The sequence below is a fragment of the Phaethon aethereus genome, assembly GCF_964289735.1.
Source record: "Phaethon aethereus genome assembly, chromosome: 10".
Classification (NCBI taxonomy): Eukaryota; Metazoa; Chordata; class Aves; order Phaethontiformes; family Phaethontidae; genus Phaethon; species Phaethon aethereus.
This window is the reverse complement of record NC_138586.1, coordinates 13,315,497-13,336,291: the sequence shown is the minus strand read 5'-3', so window position 1 is coordinate 13,336,291 and position 20,795 is coordinate 13,315,497. Positions and strand designations below refer to the sequence as shown.

Genomic DNA, 20,795 nt, shown 5'->3' with positions numbered 1-20,795 from the left:
CACCTGGGCACACTGCCGGCTCATGTTCAGCCGGCTGTCGACCAGTACAGCCGGCTGTCAAACAGACCACACTCTGCCCACCCTGTCCCGGCAGGATGGCGGGGCCATGTCAGAGGTAGGCCCCTGGGGCTGCTTTCAACCCTATCCTCAGGAGAGCTGCCCAGGCCTGCCTGGACCAACACGGCCCTGGAGTTCTGTGCCCTGGGCTGATGCTGCCACCGGCCACCTGCCCAGGCTGGGGTTTGCTGGCACAACCACTGCCTGCCCGGCCTGAGCACAGGGCGGCCACCAGCTTCTGCTTTCTGGCACCTTCACCCTCTGAGAAGAGAGGCTGGGGCCTCCCCTCACGGTTCCCCGGGTGCTGCCGTCTTCGGGCACGGCAGCGGGCACGGCAGCGGGCATGCCACGCGCCCGGCGGCGGAGGGGGCAGCACTAACGCGTTCAGCCGCCCCACGGCGTGGAGCTGCTGTCATGCCACAGGGCGCCGCTGGGCTGAGGGGCCGCCAGGCCGGCACCGAGGGGGCACCTGCCTCCGCTCCCTACGGGCGGGCCCACCCCACCCGCGCTGGCTGCCGCTGTCTCTGTCCCCACGGGTAAGCCCCCACTACCCACAGACCTACGGACCACCTACATGTGGCCGTTCAGTGCCATGGTCAAGCTACTCGGTAAGCACCGGGCACTGCGGGGAGAGTGGCCGCAGAAGGGCCCCACCAGCCTTGCTCCCGGACGGGGCTTGATGCGCTCTGACAGCAAGCCCATGGCCCGCGCTTTAGCCCCAAGCCCTGGCTGGCCGGAGCACCGGAGGCGTCAACGCAAGCTGTGGTGTGTTTTAGAAAAAGTCCACGTGGATTTACCGAGTGGCCTCTCCGTAACGTGTGTGACGTGCTGAGGAATGTGGAGATCACAGAGATTTTTTATTAGTAGTTGCCGCAGTGATTGCTGGGTGGATTTGCACAGCTTGCCCCCAACTCCCTCAGCCCCGGTGGCAGCGGTCCCCGTTTGTCGGTGTCCGTGCGACATTGCAGCGTGTCCCCACGTGCTTTGTGCCGCCTGGCTCTGGCACGCCCGCCCCGCCTCGCCGCTGGGAAGGACGTTCCCTGCTGCCAGGAGGTTTAGCCGTCGTGCCACCTGCCTTCCCAGACAGCCTCCCGTTTGGAAGAAAGGGGGCTTGGGAACCTGCTTTTGCTCCTTGGAACTGACCTGAGGGCAAAGAAAGTTTGGGAGGGCATGAGGGTGAAATACTGTTACTTCTTACTACCCAGATTTCTTCTTTCCATGGACAACGCTTTGCGTCACAGCATGACAGCTAAGCTTTTCTGCATTGATGTTGTGGAGCTCAAGGGTCACTTTTGTCTAACTTCTACAGATAACGGAGCAGGAATGACTCCTCGCAAACTCTACCACGTGCTCAAGTAATGAGCTATGAGCCCTCCCAGGGCTGGATTCTCCTCTCTCCTGTGAGCATTGCCACTGGCCTTTGGCCTCCTCTCTTAAGCATCCAGCATTAACATAACGCCTCTCCCTGCTTCTTTCTTACCTTCCCAGTGTACAGAGGAACAAAATAACTGCTCTTATATGTGTATACAGTCCGCCTCAATGTATAATGGGTGGTCTAGGGACTCAGAAATCTTTTTGCTTGTCATTAACCACCCTAACATAAGCCATTTGGCTCCTTGGTGTGCAAACTGTGTAATAAGCAGAGGAGGTGCTTTTGTGCTGGGACATGACTTTTGTGCTGCTTTTGAGAAGGTCCGCATAAAACTGAACATATATGCCTGAAGTCAAACCCAGAGTTCTTGTCTGTAGGTTCATGTCACGGAGGAGTTTCCCCTCTTGTCTGTCTTACCCTGGGGATGCTGAAATGAGTCATGGCTTTGGAGGACGTGTTTAGATCATGTTAATCTTTCTATGTGAAGTATTTTTCTGTAGTGATGAAATAGAATGAGGCAGGCTAATGGCAAGAGATTTAAAGTGTGATATCATGTGATAAGGTATTGCAGTTCAGTAGGGAGCTTATCTTTTAAGTACGTAACTAACTTCAATGAAAATAGGTTTTAAGCCTTTACTTGCACAATCACTGACGTGAGCCTTACAGGGAGGGTACAAGTTTACCAGGGCATTTTGAGCCCGAACACCAAAAGGCATTTGCCAGGATGAGGTTTTTTTGCCAAAGCAGCTCTGCCTTCTTGATGCTCCTTTAGTTGCCTCTTGGACTAGAGGTTTTTAAGGCTGGAGGAAGGAGTCATCTGATGTGAAACTCCTGCACTTTCTCTTTTGCTATAGCTTATCCACAGGGGTGAAGGGGCTGTGGTGCTTGGTTTTGTTTCTGTCTGACCATTCTGATATAAGCAAAATGTAGGAGAGAAAAGCAGAGAAAATTGTTTCTTTAAATGTAGAAGACACATAACCACAGCTCTTCAGAAAAGTGAGCGGGGTTCAGGAAATAAAAACCAGAGGCCCTGTCCCCTTCTTGCCCTGGGTGCAGTGGAAGAGGGCCATGCCCTTGCTGGTACAAACCACCCCAGAAGGGACAGTGAGAGGTGGAGCTTGGTGCAGAATTCTGAAGAACAGGCACATGGGGTTTCCCTGGCTAGCTGTTGGCCTGGCTGTGCAGTGCTGGGAAAAGACTGCCTTGCTCCTCTGCTTTTTGATTTTCCTGTCTGTAATGTAAAAAATACTGTGGTGTTGCTTAGGGATTGGAGTCCTTCCCTAGGTGCTGAGGAAATCCTCCTTGTGAGTAACTCTTCCTGAGCATTTATGTGGTTCTTCAGTGGTGAAGGCAGTATAGGACTGGCAGGATTTGTTGTCTTTACCAGCACTGCAACCATCCCGAGTCTTCCCTGCTGAACAGGAGCTAAGCTCCCTTTGCTAAAGTTAAGAGTGGTAATGTGGACCTGTGCCTGGAGTGAGGCGGGCGCTCCCCATTTCCAGCCCCTTTCTGCTTTGCTTGCTTTCAGCTTTGGTTCACGGAAAGGACTGTGAAAAGAGACCACCCTTCCATTGGATTGTATGGCTTCAAGTCTGGCTCCATGTGGCTGGGGAAGGATGCCATCATCTTTGCCAAGAGTGGAGGGGATCTCAGCATGGGAGACCTACATTCCCAGACCTACATGGACTGTGTCCATGCTGAGACAGCGATTATCCCACTGGTGTCATCCAACCAGCAAAATGGTATCCTCCCTTGGCCAAGTGGCCAAGCCGCTACCCTCCTTCAAAGGGACATTGGGGGGCCAGTGGTCCCACTGCCATGATGCTGAGGGCACAGACTGCCTAAGGCTGTCCCTTGGCCATGTGCACACAGCACAACGTTTGGATGAGGGTGAGAATAACTGTAATCAGTGCTGCACCTGGAGGATCCCTGCAGCAGGCCTTGCTGTTAACATACATTATTCTCTTCTCCTTGGGCTAGAACTTGTGGTGTGTCTGCTTGGGTGCATCTGCTGCTAACCTGGCTCCTGGAAAGCCTTTGCAGTCATGTCACCAGCCTATGGACTACCTGTTTCTGTCCATTCCCCCTCGCCATGCAGACCCATGTACACGTCCCCTGCCCAGGAGCTATGCTTTCAGCTGCTTTTCTGCACCTGTAATGGCCTTTGGTGCTGCCTGGGCATGCTGGCATACTTCCAGGCTGTGTCTCCATCACACCAAGGGGAGCTGAGAGTATACAGCTCCCCGGCACTGCTTGCATATTATCAGTTGGCATGACATTGCTGCCCCCCACTCAGCTTGATACTTTTAAGGGTTTTTCTTCAAAGCATTCTACTGTCATGTCTGTCCTGGCTCTAAGACCATCCTCCTGTAGTCTCTCCTGTGTCACACTTCTCTGGAGTGTCAGGCCTCTGGCCAGGTCTTTGCAGCTGGATTTTTTTGGGCTTCTGTGGCAAAAGGGAGGTAAGTGGACTGGACAACCCTGTTCTTCTTGACTCTGTGGCTTCTAGAGAAAATGATTGTTACTGAAGACTCTGTGGCTAGCCTGGAGGCCATCCTGGAGCATACCCTCGTCAAGACTGGGGGGAGCTGCTGGCACGGTTTAATGCCATACCGGGCAAAAAGGACACATGCATCCTCATCTGGAACATTCACAGGTTGTGGTGTGTGGGCGAGGATGGGGAAGAACTAAAAGCAGAGACAGCTTCAGGACAACGCCTGGCCTGGGTGGTCTAAGCCCGCTGTCATCCAGCCTGGCCACTGGAGGAACAAATGAAGGGATTTCTCCCTCCTTTCTGTGTATAACTAAGTGCTTGAGGGGGCCACACTAGGAGTTAGGAGGGGTGAATCTAGTTCTGTCTGTCGCTGGTGTGTTCTTTTTTTCAGAGGAAATAATACATTTACTTCCTTTTTCCATCTGTGCGATGGAACTTCCATACTTCTGTGTTATCAAAACTGTTCTGAAGTGTGCCACTACTTTGGTGTTCTGCATAGAAATACCTGTAATTAAATGACTGACTAATGAGATCCATGGAGCGTGTGAAATATGTTGTTTTATCTGCTCCTCAGGAAATTCTCTTGGGATCCTGATACAGAAGAGCAGACCAGGGTGCTGATGATTGGAGGAGACTGTCTTTATTTTTGTGTTTGGTGTTTTGCAGAAATAAAGATGGGAAGCTGGAGCTGGATTTTCATACAGAGGAGTGTGATGTTCAGATAGCAGACTTCCTTGCAGACGATGGGGAGATTCCCAGCAGAAGGGTTCTGCACTCTCAGAAGATGGTTCCAGAGTTTCCTGGCCCAGAAATGGCATAAGTTGATGAGAGCTGAAAGGGAGCAGGCTGGCCCTTCCCCAGCTTTGTTCTGTGCATGACTCGCAGGGGATGAAAGACATTATATCCAAACTAGATTTTGGGTTCACCTGGAAAAGACTACATGTGATGTCCCCTCTCCCAGGCATACTGCAATATCTTGTACCTGAAGATGTGTACCGATCTTGTACCGATCGCACGTAGATTGTCCTGTGACAGAAGGTGAACATTCAGCTGATCGCCAAGAGCCAGGTCACTCTTGAGTATGATTTTCACAAGCCACGACTCATTGTATCCTTCCTGCCACCTCTTGGCACTCCGCTCCCACAGCAGCCTCAGCACACTGTGGGGTTCCAGACCAACTTCATAGCGGGGCTCAGGCCTGTCTGGTCTGACGTGTTGGTTGGAGCATGTTGGTTCTTATCCCCAAAACCTGCTCCTAGGCCACCCTAGCTCTTTGGGAGTAAGATGACTTTTTTGGCTCATCTGCTGCCATGTGCTTTTGGAAAGCAGTGTCCACAGAACAGAAACCAGTATCCCTAAGTAAAGCCATGTGCAAAGAACAATCTACCCTTCAAATGTCTTCTGGAAAGAACTTTGCTTGAGCTGTTTTGAACTACACCTGAGCATCTTTTATTCCCCCTCCTGCTATGTGCTTTAAAGATCATTTTGTTTTGTGAATTTCTGTGCTTATGTTAATACAAAAAGATTGACCAAAGATGAAAAGGAGTTACTTAAATTCTGTACCTATGTACTTAGTTAGGAATCGGAGGACCAACAAAGCCGCTTTCCTGCTTTTGTAGCTTCACAATAGTTCACATCTGTGTGCTAATGCTCTCTCCAGGGATTGCACAGCCACTGTGTTTTGAGATGATTTGCAGAAATGCAGCAGGTTAGAGAAACCTGTAGTGGTAGTGCCCAAGCAGTTGTGGTTTTCCACTTGCTTTCAAAGGTGCTTTGGCCTTGCATAGCTGGTGTGCATAAAATAACAGATCCTCGAAATTTGGAGTTTAGCAGCTGTTGTGTATAGATAAAGTAGCATTGTATTGGAAAGCACGCGATGACTACGTACGTTGCAAATGCATGAGCTCTGACTCTAAGAAGTAAGGAAATTAAAATATATTTAGACAAAAAGTGTTTAATGAAATATTTAAATCCTAAACCCACAGTTCCCAATCTAATAGTGGTCTGTCTAGAACTGAATTTGTGAAACTGGAGTCTGCTGAAGGAGACCTTGCTCTTTGATAGACCTTAGTGTCATTGTTAGTTGTTAAGATTTCTTCATCCCTGACTGGATGTGCTTGATTTGGTTTTGTAAACATTGGTCATTTATCTTTTAATCATAAGTAAAATTATTAGTCATTAGTTATCTCATTTGTGAAATGCTCTAAGGCAGTTTTCTTTGTCCAGATCTTACTGTTCTATTATCAGGGTAATATAAATGCATATCAGAGTTTTTATTAAAGCTATAACCAAGGCATATTTTGACTTGGCAGTGACAGACTGGCTCTGCTCAGTACAGCTGTATCCAACTCCCCTCCAGTCAGTTATGTGTGTTCTTATCTGTGACTATTGGCTGTGTGCACGGGGTTGTGGCAGGCCAAGGCTGAAGGCTTTTTTCCCTGCTGAAGAGGGAAGGTGGTGTGCTGAGGAATACAGTGTTGGCTGCTTGGTGCTGCAGCCTCTCCGGAGTGTTCACTCCTTTCTGTGGAACTTGAGCATGTTCTGTGCTCTTCCTCTGGAGCTGGTTGTTTGTTTATTTCTTCCTTGACACATTTTCCCTCAGAGCAAAAGGGTGAAGATTCACCTGCAAGAACAAAAGCCACTCCAGGCTCATGATGTACCACAACAACCGGCTCATCAGATCCTATGAGAAAGTGGGCTGTCAAAGGAAGGTGAGTAGTTGGACTTGTCTTTTACCCCTTTTTATCTGGGAGAGGGGAGAATGCAGCTTTGCAAAAAGCAGCCTTGTCTTCGATCCTTGCTTCTACATTGCAGGGTGTCCTGAGTTGAACAAGGAAACCTGGTGTGTCCGTAGGATCAGATCAGTGTGTGCATCTGCACAATGGGTGCCTGTCTGGGTTTTAGGTGTCCAGCTACTGTTTAACACCACTGCGACTGGAGGTGCTACCAGAGGACAGGCAGCCTGCCTCTCCTCCAGGGTGACTTCCAAAAGGGGATCTGCTCTGGCAGGATAGCCTGGACTCTGTTAGGAAGTGGTCGCTGAAGCATTTGATTCTAGGTGTTATTTTGCAGAGCTGTGGCATGCCTTGGAGGTGACCATCTTTGCCACAGATAATTCTGGCCTGTTAGTTAAGCCAGCCTGTGCTGTGCTTTCTGGAAGAAAAAGCTTCAGTGTTATATGCCCAAAATACCTTTGCAGGGGGTGTGCCTGGTGTTTGTACCTCATACGTGATGTTGGCATGCAATGCATAGGTGATGGTGTTGCCATCAACCTTTGTATCAGGGGTTTGGGGTGTCAGTGCTCCCCAAAGGACTACTTTCTTTTTTTTTTTTTTGTTCTGAGCAGAATTAGCTAAAGCAGCTCTTTCCCTTCATTTTTGGCCCCTGGTGCAGGGAGAATATGTTGGTATGATTGGTGTAATTGAATGTAACTTCCTGAATTGAGCATATAACAAAGAGGACTTTGAAGAAGGCAAAGAGTAAGTAAGTGAGAGAGACCTGTGCCCAAGGCTGCTGCTTGGAGAGGGTTTCGCTGTGATGCAGCCTTTATTCTGAGCACTGCACATGTTCTTAGGTTTGTTTATTGTGAAGTAGCCCCATATTGGACCATTTTTTCCTTCTCTAGTGCCTCTAGAGAGCAGGCAGAATTTTATCCTGAAAGTCTGGTACAAGCATATAGCCTTGGGCTGAGGAAAGGACACAGTCTGTGTTCCTCCAGCTCGTTCCCTCACAAGGCTCCAGCCCTGAGGAGACTCCTCCAAAATAAAATGGAGCCTGTGTTCATGTACACTTTAGCAGAGCCACCCAAACCCGGAACACACCTATAAAGCCAAAAGAAGAAGTGGGATGCTTATGTGAAGCCCCCAGTTAAGGGGTGCAACAGAAGCAGGCAACGTCCTCCCTCCAGGTGCTAGCCCCTGCTCTCCTGGGAGTGCAGCTCTGCACACTTTGGGAAAGGCTGCACATGGGAAAAGGGACCTGTAGCCTGAATTTTTTTATGATGATATTGGCCCCCTTTTTTGCAGCTGTGGGTGGGTGATACTGCTGCTAAGGTGCCAACATAAAATCTGCAATCACAAGTCTAAGTCAAGTTCTTGGGGAAGGGGTTTGTGTTTGCCCTGGTTGTTCCTTGTGCTGCCTCTTGTGCCAGTGGGAGTTGCCCAGCTTCTTACAGAGCTCTTCCTTCCAGACAGACAATTGTGCTGGGACAGAAACTCAACAGCTATTGGAAGGCGAAGATGGCACAGATGAACTTGGGAAACGTGGATGCAGCCTGTGTGATAGCATAGGAACCAGTTTGCCACTGCTCTGATGTTTGCCAGCATTAAAGGCTTAGGGGTTTCCCTTGCCCAAGGTGGGGTGCAAATGTGCCATCAGGAGGAGCAGAGGCTGCCGAGGGGTGACCGGACTCCTCCTTTTTATAGGGAACTGAGATTTGAACGTGTGGAGTTTGGCCCAGTGGTTACTGGGAGGGATGCAACACCTTGGGCAGGGTGTCCCTGGGAGAGCAGAGACATGTTGGCTGCCCCAGACCATCCCATGCCCTGTGTCAAATGGGCTGGCATTGCCTTGGGGTTGGGTGGCAGTGCTCGTTCTGAACAGCCTTTCCTGGTGTTTAATCCACACTTTAAATACTCAGACTGAACATTGGTTTTTGCAGAGAGACCAGACCAGACCAGATGTGGGTACAACGTGAAGAGTGTCTAAAGTGGAGGAAGTTCCCTGAACAGATTGACCCTACATTGTTGCTAGAAAGCTGGTTTTGTCATCTCCATCCCCTCCCCAAATACAGGTAGGAGACTCATGAATTGAGCCCTGGATGATTTTTTTCCATGCTATCTCACATCCTTGAAACATAAATGGTTTCTGTCAAATGCTTGACTTCCTGCTTTCCTTACACATAACTGTGAATACAGATCTTCATTAAAATAGGCAATGTTAAAATAGGAACATGTTTCAGTACATGCTTGCTTTGGTCACTGCCTGACCCCTTTTCTCCTGATGCATTTAAAATAACAGCCTTTGATCTAGAGGAGTCTGGCCATTTAAATTATAGTGCTCCTGAAAGATTGTAGGGGCTTTAGATTAAATGTGCTGATTGAATTACAGTCAAATGGGAAACCCAAACTGCTAACAACAAAATTACAGTTTCTTGTTGAGATCTCCTGACCTGTTGGAGAATAAAAAAGCTTTACTCCCTTACCAAGAATATCAGCTCAAATGCTAAGCAGAAAGAACTGGTAGAGTTGGGACTGATACCAACCATCTGGATGTTACTGAGGGAAAATCCTTTTCTCTCAATAACAAATTCCATGGTACAACCAGTTTCTACAGCTGAATTGCCATTATCCGTTGAAGTTCAGCATTCCAGAAAGATACATAAGATAGCCTTTCATGATAAACTATTAGGAAAATCAGTTGGCTCTGGAGGCCAAAGAGTAACTTTTTGTAGTCTAGAAACTAGATAATAAAGCCACTTTTCAACAGAGGAGGAAGCTAGTACAGGACTGTGTCCGTTTAAAGCTCTTTGACACATTAAAAGTCAGTGATCTGGAAGAGCAGACAGCACAGATTACAGATGGGAGACAGTTCTTTGTCAAGCCAGACAAACAGACTGTGGGATTCGTGAGTACCTTCAGACTGACCTGGTTCAACTGAACAATCAGCAAGGTGGTGGCAGACCACAGCAAGCAAGTAAGGTACTATAGAAGGAGTATATTGAGAAGAAGTCCTCATCTGAGGACAGAGACCTAAGAATGTGTTGGACAGTTCTGTGAAAACACCTGTGCAGTACTTGGGGCTGCCAGAAAAGTAATAGTTACAATTCTGTTTTAAACCTATATATGCAGGATTTTTATCTTGTGCTTCAGGACATCACTGCAAATGTATAGTTGATGTGTAGATGGAACTTTTCCTATAATCTGTTTCCATGTAACTCATGACTGTGACAGTTCCTTTCCTTTGAAGCAGCTGGTATTAGTGGTCTGTGCTGCCCACATGTGTTACAGTGCATTTCTCTGTCAACTCAAAACTGAAGCAGAAATGACTGGCCTAATATGTGGTGTACTGAACTCTGTCTCACAGTCATTTTGTCTATGTTATTTTGGGATTCAAGTGGCTCTTTTTCCCTTTAGTCCTTAAGCAAAGTGTTTGATTCTTCAGCTGTTCTCCTGATCTTCTTTTATCTGGATTCCTAAAGGATTAGAGACATTGCATAGATGTCCAAACAATGGAGATTTTTGGTCTGAGAGGGGAGTCAAACTGGTCTTTCACACACTCGGACATGGTTGACTGTTCTTGTTGCAGAAGCTGGTTCACACCGAAGGAACAGGAATACAGTGATGAGGAGAAGAGACAGACAGAAATGCCAGAAGGGGTGAGTATATCCAGTTCCAGTTTGCAGCTCAGCTACCTGGAGCAAAGACGGGGAAAAGGGTGGTATTGGGTGTCTGCATACAGGAGATGTCTGCTGCTTTTCTCTTGTTATCCTGTTGTTCTCCAGGTGAAATAACGGTTTAACCCTTGGTAAGATAGCAAAGAGAAACTTGCTCTTTCTTCTCCCTTTCGTTGGTCTAGGGAGTTGAACATAGGAAGAGGAGATTGTCATCATCAGCTAGGGAGAGCATGGAACAGCAAGTGAGGCAGGAGGGAGAAGGCTGCAGGAGCCAGCACAAGGAAAGCCTTGATGCTACAGGGCTTGGCAGGTTCTCAGCCCCATCCCTCAGGCATGTCAACGGTACCACTCAGCTTGGTGTTGTCTGCAAACTTGCTGAGGGTGCACTTGATCCCACTGTCTGTCATTGATGAAGATACTAAAAGTACTGGTGCCAATACGGACCCCTGAGGGACACCGACACCACTCATCACTGATCTCCATCTGGACATTGAGCTGTTGACCACTACCCTCTGGGTACGACCATCCAGCCAATTCCTCATCCACCAAACAGTACCCCCATCAAATCTATACCTCTCCAATTTAAAGAAGGATGTTATGGGGGACTGTGTCAAAGACCTTACAGAAGTCCAGATAGATGACATTGGTAGCTCTTCCCTTGCCCACTGATGTAGTCACTCCATCATAGAAGGTCACTAGGTCAGTCAGGCAGGATCACCTCCCTGTCCTCCATGTGCCTTAGCATAGCTTCCAGGAGGATCTTCCCAGGCACAGAGGTGAGGCTAATGGGACGGTAGTTCCCAGGGTCCCCCTTTATTAAAAATGGGTGCAAAGTTTCCCTTTTTCCAGTCATCAGGGACTTCACCTGCCATGACTTTTCAAATATCATGGAGAGTGGCTTGGCAATTATGTCAGCCAATTCCCTCAGGACTCTGGGATGCATCTTGTCAGGTCCCATTGATTTATGTATGTTCAGGTTCCTCAGGTGGCCTCAAACCTGATCTTCTCCTACAGTGGGAGGGACTTTGCTCCTCCAGTCCCCATCTTGCAGTCCATCCACTCTAGAGGTGTGGGAAAAGAAACTGCCAGTGAAAACTGAAGCAAAGTCCTAGTGTGTTCCTTCCTGCCTCTCCTGGCTAGAAGAAGATGCAGAAAGCTGCATACTTCCTCTCTTACGGTTGCAGCACTGGTCCTGTGTGGCCTCTGTCCCCATTTTCAGATTAACTGGTTATAGTAAAGACTGTGATGTTCTGAACTTTCAGGAGAAGTGTCTCTCTGACATGGCTGCCCAGGATAGTGGTCAGGTGATTAGAGTTCAAGCTGGCCAGTACTGTGAAGGACAACAAAAGGCTTTTAAAAATACATTAACAGCAAAGGGAGGATCAGAGATAGCATTGGTCTGTTACTTAATGAGGTCAGTCACCTCACAAACAGGGGTATAGACAAAGCAGAATTTTGTGTCGTCTTCACCTCTGTCTTCAACACCAATGTGGGGCCCTGGGACCCTCGGAGCCCTGTGATAGGTGACTGTGACTAGGAGGATGATAAACTCGCAGCCAAACCTGAATTTGTTTGAGACTTGCTGCTCCAACTGGATGCCCATAAGTATATGGGGCCCAATGGGATTCATCCCAGGGTACTGAAAGAGCTGGCCATTGTCAACAGGGGACCTCTCTCTATTATTTTTCAACAGTCTTGAGAGTCTGGAGAGGTCCCAGTAGACTGGAAGCTGGCAAATGTTGTCATAGATTTCAAGAGGGGTAAGAAGGAAGACCCTGGTAATTACAGGCCTGTCAGTCTCACTTCAGTGCCTGGTAAAATTATGGAGAGTTATGATTCTGGGAGTTATTGAAAAACACTTCAGAGACAATGCAGTCATTGGTCACAGCCAGCATGGGTTCATGAGGGGAAAGTCCTGTTTAATGAACTTAATTTCCTTTTATGACAAGATCAAGCATCTAGCTGACCAATGGAAGCCGGTAGATGTGGGATTTTTTTATTTTAGAAAAGCTTTTGATACTGTCTGTCACAGTATCCTTCTAGACAAAATGTCCAGCACACAGCTAGACAAGTCCATAATATGGTGGGTGAACAATTGGCTGATGGGTCAGGCTTTAAGAGTTCTGGTAAATGGGGCTATATCAAGCTGATGGCCAGTCACCAGTGGGGTCTCCAGGGCTCAATTTTAGGGCCAGTGCTCTTTAATGTTTTTATAAATGATCTGGACAAAGGAATTGAATGTATATTAAGTAAGTTTGCTGACGATACAAAACTAGGAGGAGCTGTGGACTCCGAGGGTAGAGAGGCTTTACAGAGAGATTTGGATAGACTAGAGAGCTGGGCAATCACCAACCATATGAAGTTTAACAAAAGTAAGTGCCGTATTCTGCCCCTGGGATGGGGTAATCCTAGCTATGCATGCAAACTGGGGGCCAAGAGGCTGGAGAGCAGCCCTGTGGAAAGAGATTTTAGGGGTTTGGGTTGACGGCAAGTTGAATATGAGTCAGTGTGCCCTGGCAGCTGAAAGGGCCAACAGTGACCTGGGGTGCATAAAGCACAGCAGAGGTAGCCAGTCGAGGGAGGTGATTGCCCCACTCTACACTGCACTGGTGTGGCCCCACCTTGAGTACTGTGTGCAGTTTTGGGCACCTCACTATGAGAAGGACATCAAGATATTAGAGTGTGTCCAGAGGAGGGCAATGAGGATGGTGAAAGGCCTCCAAGGCAAGACTTAGGAGGAGCTGCTGAGGTCACTTGGTTTGTTCAGCTTGGAGAAGAGAAGGCTGACGGGGAACCTCATCCCAGTCTACAGCTTCCTCAAGGGGGCAGAGGTTGGGGAGGTGCTGATCTCCTCTCTCTGATGACCAGCGATAGGACACAAGGAATAGAATGAAGCTGCATCAGGGGAAGTTCAGACTGGACATTAGGAAAAAGCTCTTCACTGGGAGGGTGGTTGGTCGCTGGAACAGGCTCCCCAGGGAAGTGGTCATGGCACGAAGCTTTCAGAGTTTAAGGAGCACCTGGATGATGCTTTTAGTCGTATGGTTTAGCTTTAGGTAGTCCTGCAAGGAGCAGGGAGTTGGACTTGATGATCCTTTAGGGGTCCCTTCCAACTTGAGGTACTCTGTCATTTTACTTGACAGATCAAAGGTGGAGAAAGCCACACATCTCAGTGGTGGAGACAGAGTGGAAGGCAATTGCAGGTCCTTAGCACACAGAAGCAGGAGGATATATTGGAGTGGGAGAATGTGAGAAGACCAATGGAGAATATTTTTGTGGAACTGAAGACTATTTCAGCAAAGTGGGATGTGCTGCAGTGCAAAGTAATGAATGTGTGGCTGTGCATTCCTGCTGGTTTGGAAGGTTTTGGAGAGAGCATGTCAAAGTAGATTGAGGAGGAGTGACTTCTCCATAAAGAACATAGTGGGCTTCTTCCTTGATCTGCTGACTTTTAACTTCTTCAGGCCTGGGAAAGCTCTTTTTATCTTGCTGATTGATATAATTCCTGTGCATGCACCGTTCTCCCATTTCAGGTGGAGAAAATTGAGCCTGAGAAGTGTTGCCTGAAAACAGAGTTCTTGAAATGCCAATGGGAACCGGTGCTGTGTGGAGCTCAGAAGACAGAAGGTTTGCCCGGCAGCAAGAAATACACGTGTGACTGCAAGCTGTGCGACAGAAGCCGAAAGTAAAGCTGGCGAGGTCCACAGAGGAGAAGGCTGAGCTGAGGGAGAGAGTCAAGAACACAGAGGTGCACTTAGGGGTGCTGCGGGAGGCACAGGTTTCCTGCAGGGGCCCAGAGAAAGAAGGCATGAAGAGGTTAAAGCTGTGGGTTGGCTGCTTGGCAGTCCCTGTCATCCCTAAGGTGGGGGGAGAGGGCAGGAGTCGTTGTGGGCTGCTGTTTCCACAGGACACTGCTTCCCTGGTATCCATCACCCTGCTGTACAGGTAACTGGGTTATAAGTGAGGATCCTGGTGTTGTGAGGAGGTGGAATCACCAGATGAATCCAAAGAGTTGATCTGGCTTCAAAGATCCTACAGAAAGGTGCTTTGTCCGTACTGTGTCTGTCCTATACTGTGGCACCTTGTTGCTGGATTCCTCGTACAATGTTGGGTCTCTAATGGTCATAAATGTCCCTGGTAGCCAAATGGCTGTTAAAGGGACTGGGAGCTGATCTCTGCTGGTGGAGTCCCAAGGATGGTTATTGCTGGGGGATCTTGATTTAATACCTGGATGGTGGAACTGGCACAGAAGAGGCTTGGTTGTCTTACTGTGCCTCTTTCTTCTTGGCTAAGGCTTGGTTTCCTGTGGTGCAGCTGACATATTGAGGGCTCTCATTCACACATTTTAAAGCTCACTTCTTCCCGAGGTGTCATCCCCTGCATCAATGCCCTGGCCTGCGTGGCTCAGCAGTTTCACCTCCACTGTGAAGCTGCAGGCTGAAGAAAAAGGTGCTTATGGGACTGCTGCCTTTCCCCCTTTTCTCAAAAAGATGACTGCCATCCAGAGAGGAGATGGACCTCAGGAGAAAACCAGACCCTTAATAGCAAGGTAAGGTTGCAAGCTAATAGCAAGGTAGGTTGCAAGCTAATGCCCCACACCATGTTCTGTCATCTGTCCCTTGTTTGGGGTCTGTACTGAGGCCATGTGGAAGATCTTGGTGAGATGCTGTTTGCTGGAAGAAGCCCTGGCCAGAGCTAGTGGATCCGTCTTGGGTAGTCTTCTCTTCCCTCCGTTTTTGAGACAGGGGTCTGCAGGACTGAAATGCTCCTTCATCCTTCTGTGTCCAGATGGAGGAGGGGAGCTGGGTGGAACAGAGGGAGGAACAGAAATCCTTGCCAAGTTGGTGTTTTTAAGTCCTCCTGGTTTCTGTGTATCAGTGTTAACACCTTCACACCCCTGTAAACTAAATTAATATACATAATAAACATACATACAGTTCTCCAGCCCCATGGCCAACTGGATGGCAGTTGATGTGACTGCCTCTCCATTGCTGGAGCATTCAGGTCTGTCTGCCAATGAGTTGCTCTGTACAGAGGACATCTTTTCCCAAGAAAAGCCAGGTACCTTTTTGGCTTCCAGCAAGGAGGCAGGTTTCTGGCTGAGAGAATTTATCTGGATAAATCTCACATTCTCTTTAACTTTAGGGGTGTGTGTGAGATATGATTTATTGATTGATTTATTTATGTATATATTTCCAACTTCCCTCTATCACCCCCTCCTGAAACCCTTACTGCCCATGTCATGAGAGAGCAATGTGGGCTGCTCCCACACGGTGGCACTATTGCCAGTGTGAGGGGCTGCCTGGCTACGTCCCGCATTTGTCCCTTCTGCCTGGCCACTGGCCCTGCCCACCGGTTGCCCAGAGAAAGGCCTGCAATGAGGCTGTTAGGTTGTCATGAAAGGAGCCGAGTGGACCCTGGCTCCTCTCTCTCTGTGGCCCTCTGCACATGATGCAGCTGGTTGGTGGATCACAGGTCTATCTGGCTGATCTTCTGCACCTCCTTGCAGGACCTTGGGGAGGGAGAAGGCCACTGAGCTACACCAGCTTTGAAAACATTGTGTGACAAGAACAGTCCTGCTCATCAGCTGGCTCAGAGCAGAAATTCTCAAAGCTGCTGTCATCATGATGGTGGGGCCAAACGTCTCCTGTTGTTCCTGTTTTCCCTGCCTCAAGCTCTTCCCCAGGCACCTCTTGTTTCTCTTCACTGCTGCCATGCTGGACTATGTTTTCCAAACATGACTTCCCTGCAGCACCCTCAACAACTCCATCATTTTTGCCCTCCAACCCTGTTCATCTCTCTCAACATCCCTGTAACTGCCCCACACTCTACTTTTTCCTATGCTCTTCCTTGTGCCCACGTTCCTTGTCCTGTTTGCCCAGCACTGTTGGGAATCCATCCAAGGGCCTGGGCCATAACACACACTTGCAGATGGACTGTCCTTTCCCTTCGTGAAGTCAGGCTTTTGACTGCATTACAGATGGGTCAGGTATCCAGGGCTCTGACAGGCACAAGACCTGGTTGGGTTTGTGAATAAACACCTTCCAAATGATTTTATAGCTGAAGAAGCTTGGAATGGCAACCCACTGGAAACATACTTGCCTGTCACAATTAGCGAAGTGCATCAGGCAGATGTCTTTCAGACGGGACATTTAGCAAATTTCTGTGTTTTTTTTCTTCAGGGACAGCAGTTCAACTCCCCTGCAATCTCAGATGGGAGACAGGCAATGGGGCTGGATAGGTAGGGAGCCAGGGTCTTTGGGCTTTGTAGTTCTGCTAGTGACATGTCGCCTGCATGAAATGAGCATGATAGCTGCTTGTCCTAAAATGAGAGCGAGCATCAGGAGCATTATGCTAGAGAGAGAGGCTGATGCCATGAGTTTCCCCCAGCAGCAATCCTCTGTGCTGGTGCAGCAAATGCCTGGCTAGGAGGAGCATTGATCCACACAGTCAAGGGACTGGTAGTTTGCTACAGCTGCAGCAGGTACTGAGGTCTGAGGTCAGCTGTGTTGTGAACCTGGGGCACTCCAGCCTGCTCACCCTCTTTTTTTTTTCTTTTTTTCTTTCTCCCCCCCCCCACCTCGCAAACCCAAGATGAACATAAAAGAAGAAATACTGGAAAAGCATGGGTACCTGGTGGAAGCTTCACCCCCCAGACCTGACTTGTCCCAGCCCCATTATTCCTCCCCTTCAGAAGAGCTTTGCAGTACCTTTCCAAGAAATGGAAAAACAGGAGGATGTGAGTGTAAGTGGCGGCTTGCACACCCGTCTGCTCAAAGAGCAGCTGGGCACTCTGAGCAGCACCAGCCCTGCCTCCAGACACAGACTCCAGAATTGCCCTGTAGCTCAGCAGGAGATCAGAAGGAGGCTGGTGTGGTCCAGGGGAAGCTGGAAAAGCAAATGCCACGCTTAGTAGCAGAAACACAGGCTACAGACTCAAGTACGCATGTAAATTCATACAGGACCACAAAAGACATAGGCAAAGGATTCTTTGTGGCAGTTGGTGTTTTGAAGACTGCTGCAAGTCGTGACGCTCCCATTCAGCTCTTCCCTTTTGGATGGAAGGCAAGACTTGACAGATCGGAGGTGGAGAAAGTCCCATGCCTCAGTGCTGGAGACAGAGGAGGAAGACTATTGCAGGTCCTTAACACACAAGAGCAGGAGAATATAACAGAGTGGGAGAATGTGAGAAGACCAGTGGAGAATACTTTTGTGGAACTGAAGACTATTTCAGCAAAGTGGGATGTGCTGTGGTGCAAGGTGAATGTGTGGCTGTGCATTCCTGCTGGTTTGGAAGGTTTTGGAGAGAGCATGTCAAAGTAGATTGAGGAGGAGTGACTTCTCCATAAAGAACATAGTGGGCTTCTTCCTTGATCTGCTGACTTTTAACTTCTTCAGGCCTGGGAAAGCTCTTTTTATCTTGCTGGTTGTGCTGGTTTTGGCTGCCATAGAGTTAATTTTCTCCATAGTAGCTAGTATGGGTCTATGTTTTAGTCTTGTGACTAAAACAGCCTAGATAACACACCCATGGTTTAGCTATTACTGAGCAGTGCTGACACAGTGTCAAGGCCTTTTCTGCTCCTCACACCGCCCCAGCAGTGAGTAGCCTGGGGGTGCACAAGAAGTTGGGAGGGGACACAGCTGGGACAGCTGACCCCAACTCACCAAAGGGATATTCCATTCCATATGATGTCGTGCTCAGCAATAAAAGCTGAGGGAAGAAGAAGGAAGGGGGGGACGTTTGGAGTTATGATGTTTGTCTTTCCAGGTAACCATTATGTGTGATGGAACCCTGCTCTCCTGGAGATGGCTGAACACCTGCCTGCCGATGGGAAGTGGTGAATGAATTCCTTGTTTTGCTTTGCGTGCATGCGTGGCTTTTGCTTGATCTATTAAACTGCCTTTATCTCATGAGTTTTTTCACTTTTACCCTTCCAATTCTCTCTCCCACCCCACTGGGGGGAACGAGTGAGTGGCTGTGTGGGGCTTAGTTGCTGGCTGGGGTTAAATCATGGCAGTCCTTTTTGGCACCCAACGTGGGGCATGAAGGGTTCAAGATAATGACAGATTTGACTGGAATGTGCTAGACAATAGCTGTTCCTGCTGCTTAGCTATTAACTGGCGGGCTCCTGTGCTTGCCATGGGTCTCACTTGCCTTACTGTATATGAGTCTAGTGCTTGTTAGTGGCTGCATTTTGCTTTTGTTGCTCACCATACTGCTTATCATCTTACTGCGCTGTGCCTGGGAACATTTTGGTAAAAGCAATGGCAATGCTCCTGGGCTGGCAGATGGCCAGGGCATCGCTGCTGTTTCTGTGCTGCTCTGCTGGACAGGCTGCAACTCTGGGTGTGAACTCGAGCTTGAAGGGACTGTGACCTGTGGATGAGTCCATATGGGAGCAGGACACCCCAAAGTGTCTGACTGTGGATAAGTCTACACCAGAACAGGTACACCTCAAAGCATTTGTGGCAGTGGTTATGTTGGTGCCACAGCAGGTATTCCTCTGAAGGGACTGTAGCCCAAGGATAAGCCCACGCTGGAGAAGGTACACCTTGAAGCATCTGTGTCTTTGGATAAGTCTATACCACAGCAGGTATATCCCTGGAGAGACTGTGGCTCTGCTTGGAGCAGGTACACCCCTAAGGGACCGTGGTCTGTGGGTAAGTCCGAGCCAGAGCAGGGGCAAGGGGAGGAGTTCATTGCAATGTTAAACCCCATAACCTGACCCAATGGGACCAGGGGTGGAGTTTGTAATGGATACACTTTGAATTGTTGTAAACTGTGATTTGAGTTGCATATTACAGAAATTCTGAACCAATGGAGGCCAAGCGTTTCAAAAAACTGTGCAAGTGCAGCAGTGACCTGACCTCAGATGGCTTTATTACCCAATAACTCCACGTGGGTTCTAAACACCTTCCTGCCAGTGGGAAGTATTGAATGAATTCCTTATTTTGCTTTGCTTGTGCTCATGGCTTTTGCTTTACGTACTAAACTATCTTTATCTCAGCTCACAAGTTTTCTTACTTTTGCCCTTCTGATTTCTGTCCACCATCCCACTTACGGGGGGAGTGAGCAAGCAGCTGTGTGGGGCTTAGTTGCTGGCCAAGGTTAAACCATGACACCAGTTGATACAATTCCTGTGCATGCACCGTTCTCCCATTTCAGGTGGAGAAAATTGAGCCTGAGAAGTGTTGCCTGAAAACAGAGTTCTTGAAATGCCAATGGGAACCGGTGCTGTGTGGAGCTCAGAAGACAGAAGGTTTGCCCGGCAGCAAGAAATACACGCGTGACTGCAAGCTGTGCGACAGAAGCCGAAAGTAAAGCTGGTGAGGTCCACAGAGGAGAAGGCTGAGCTGAGGGAGAGAGTCAAGAACACAGAGGTGCACTTAGGGGTGCTGCGGGAGGCACAGGTTTCCTGCAGGGGCCCAGAGAAAGAAGGCATGAAGAGGTTAAAGCTGTGGGTTGGCTGCTTGGCAGTCCCTGTCATCCCTAAGGTGGGGGGAGAGGGCAGGAGTCGTTGTGGGCTGCTGTTTCCACAGGACACTGCTTCCCTGGTATCCATCACCCTGCTGTACAGGTAACTGGGTTATAAGTGAGGATCCTGGTGTTGTGAGGAGGTGGAATCACCAGATGAATCCAAAGAGTTGATCTGGCTTCAAAGAAAGGTGCTTTGTCCGTACTGTGTCTGTCCTATACTGTGGCACCTTGTTGCTGGATTCCTCATACAATGTTGGGTCTGTAATGGACATAAGAATGGGATGGAGCAAGGAAACCCCAGTGCACATGGTATTCCTGGTAGGAAGGGTGATAGCAGCTGGGTGTGTGGTGGGAGGTATCAGATCCAGGCTCTCGCCACTGGCTCTCCTCTTGGCTTTTGCCCTCTTGCCTGCAGTGTTATGGAGAAACTTACAAGCCTGCGTATGAATGTGAGCTGGCTTCTCTCATTCATCCTCCCCCACTTGCAGTTCCAGGCTATTAACTTTGAGTTGGATCAGGTGGATGAGATCTTGCAGACCATACTGGAGGAGACAAACCTCATGCTGGAGTAGTCTCCTCCCTCCTGCCACTGTGCCTTTTGCACATGATCATTAATAAAACCCTGCTTTCTTTACTTGTGCTCTAGGTCGTCATTCTGGTGGAGCAGGCGGTTCTTCTCACCCTCCTCTGGTCTTGCAGGACCCACATGGCTCTTCTGCTCCCCATCGCTGGGGGCTGAGATTCCCCAGGTGGTGGAACCCAGAGGTGGTGTGAGCAGAAGGGACTGCATCACGGGCATGGCTCTGAGCACAGCCAGGCTGGGTCATGTCTGGCCAGTGGACACCCCCAACAGCCTCTTTTGCTCAGCTCCTTAGCAGTCTGGGTTGAGTAGCAGAGAGGCAGGGAGACCCTGGCGGTGGATGCCCAGCTCCTGGTGCAAGAAATATGCCGGGAGAGTGCAGCCTCTCTGGCCATGATGGAGTCTTCTTGTGTCTATCAC

At 48.9% G+C, this 20,795-nt stretch overlaps 1 protein-coding gene across 1 annotated transcript; it reads left to right on the top strand.

Annotated features, from left to right (window-relative positions):
• Positions 1 to 1,299: 1,299 nt before the first annotated feature.
• On the top strand, positions 1,300 to 20,367 carry MORC4 (MORC family CW-type zinc finger 4; the record flags this gene model as incomplete). The annotated part of the gene is given in 14 exon segments (XM_082004182.1): positions 1,300 to 1,412; positions 2,975 to 3,171; positions 3,939 to 4,007; positions 4,010 to 4,088; positions 4,590 to 4,689; positions 6,526 to 6,543; positions 6,545 to 6,634; positions 7,317 to 7,364; positions 7,368 to 7,402; positions 8,584 to 8,715; positions 10,230 to 10,299; positions 19,484 to 19,577; positions 19,658 to 19,775; positions 20,211 to 20,367. Coding segments are annotated over 14 exon segments (1,320 nt in total).
• Between the last annotated feature and the right edge of the window lie 428 nt (positions 20,368 to 20,795).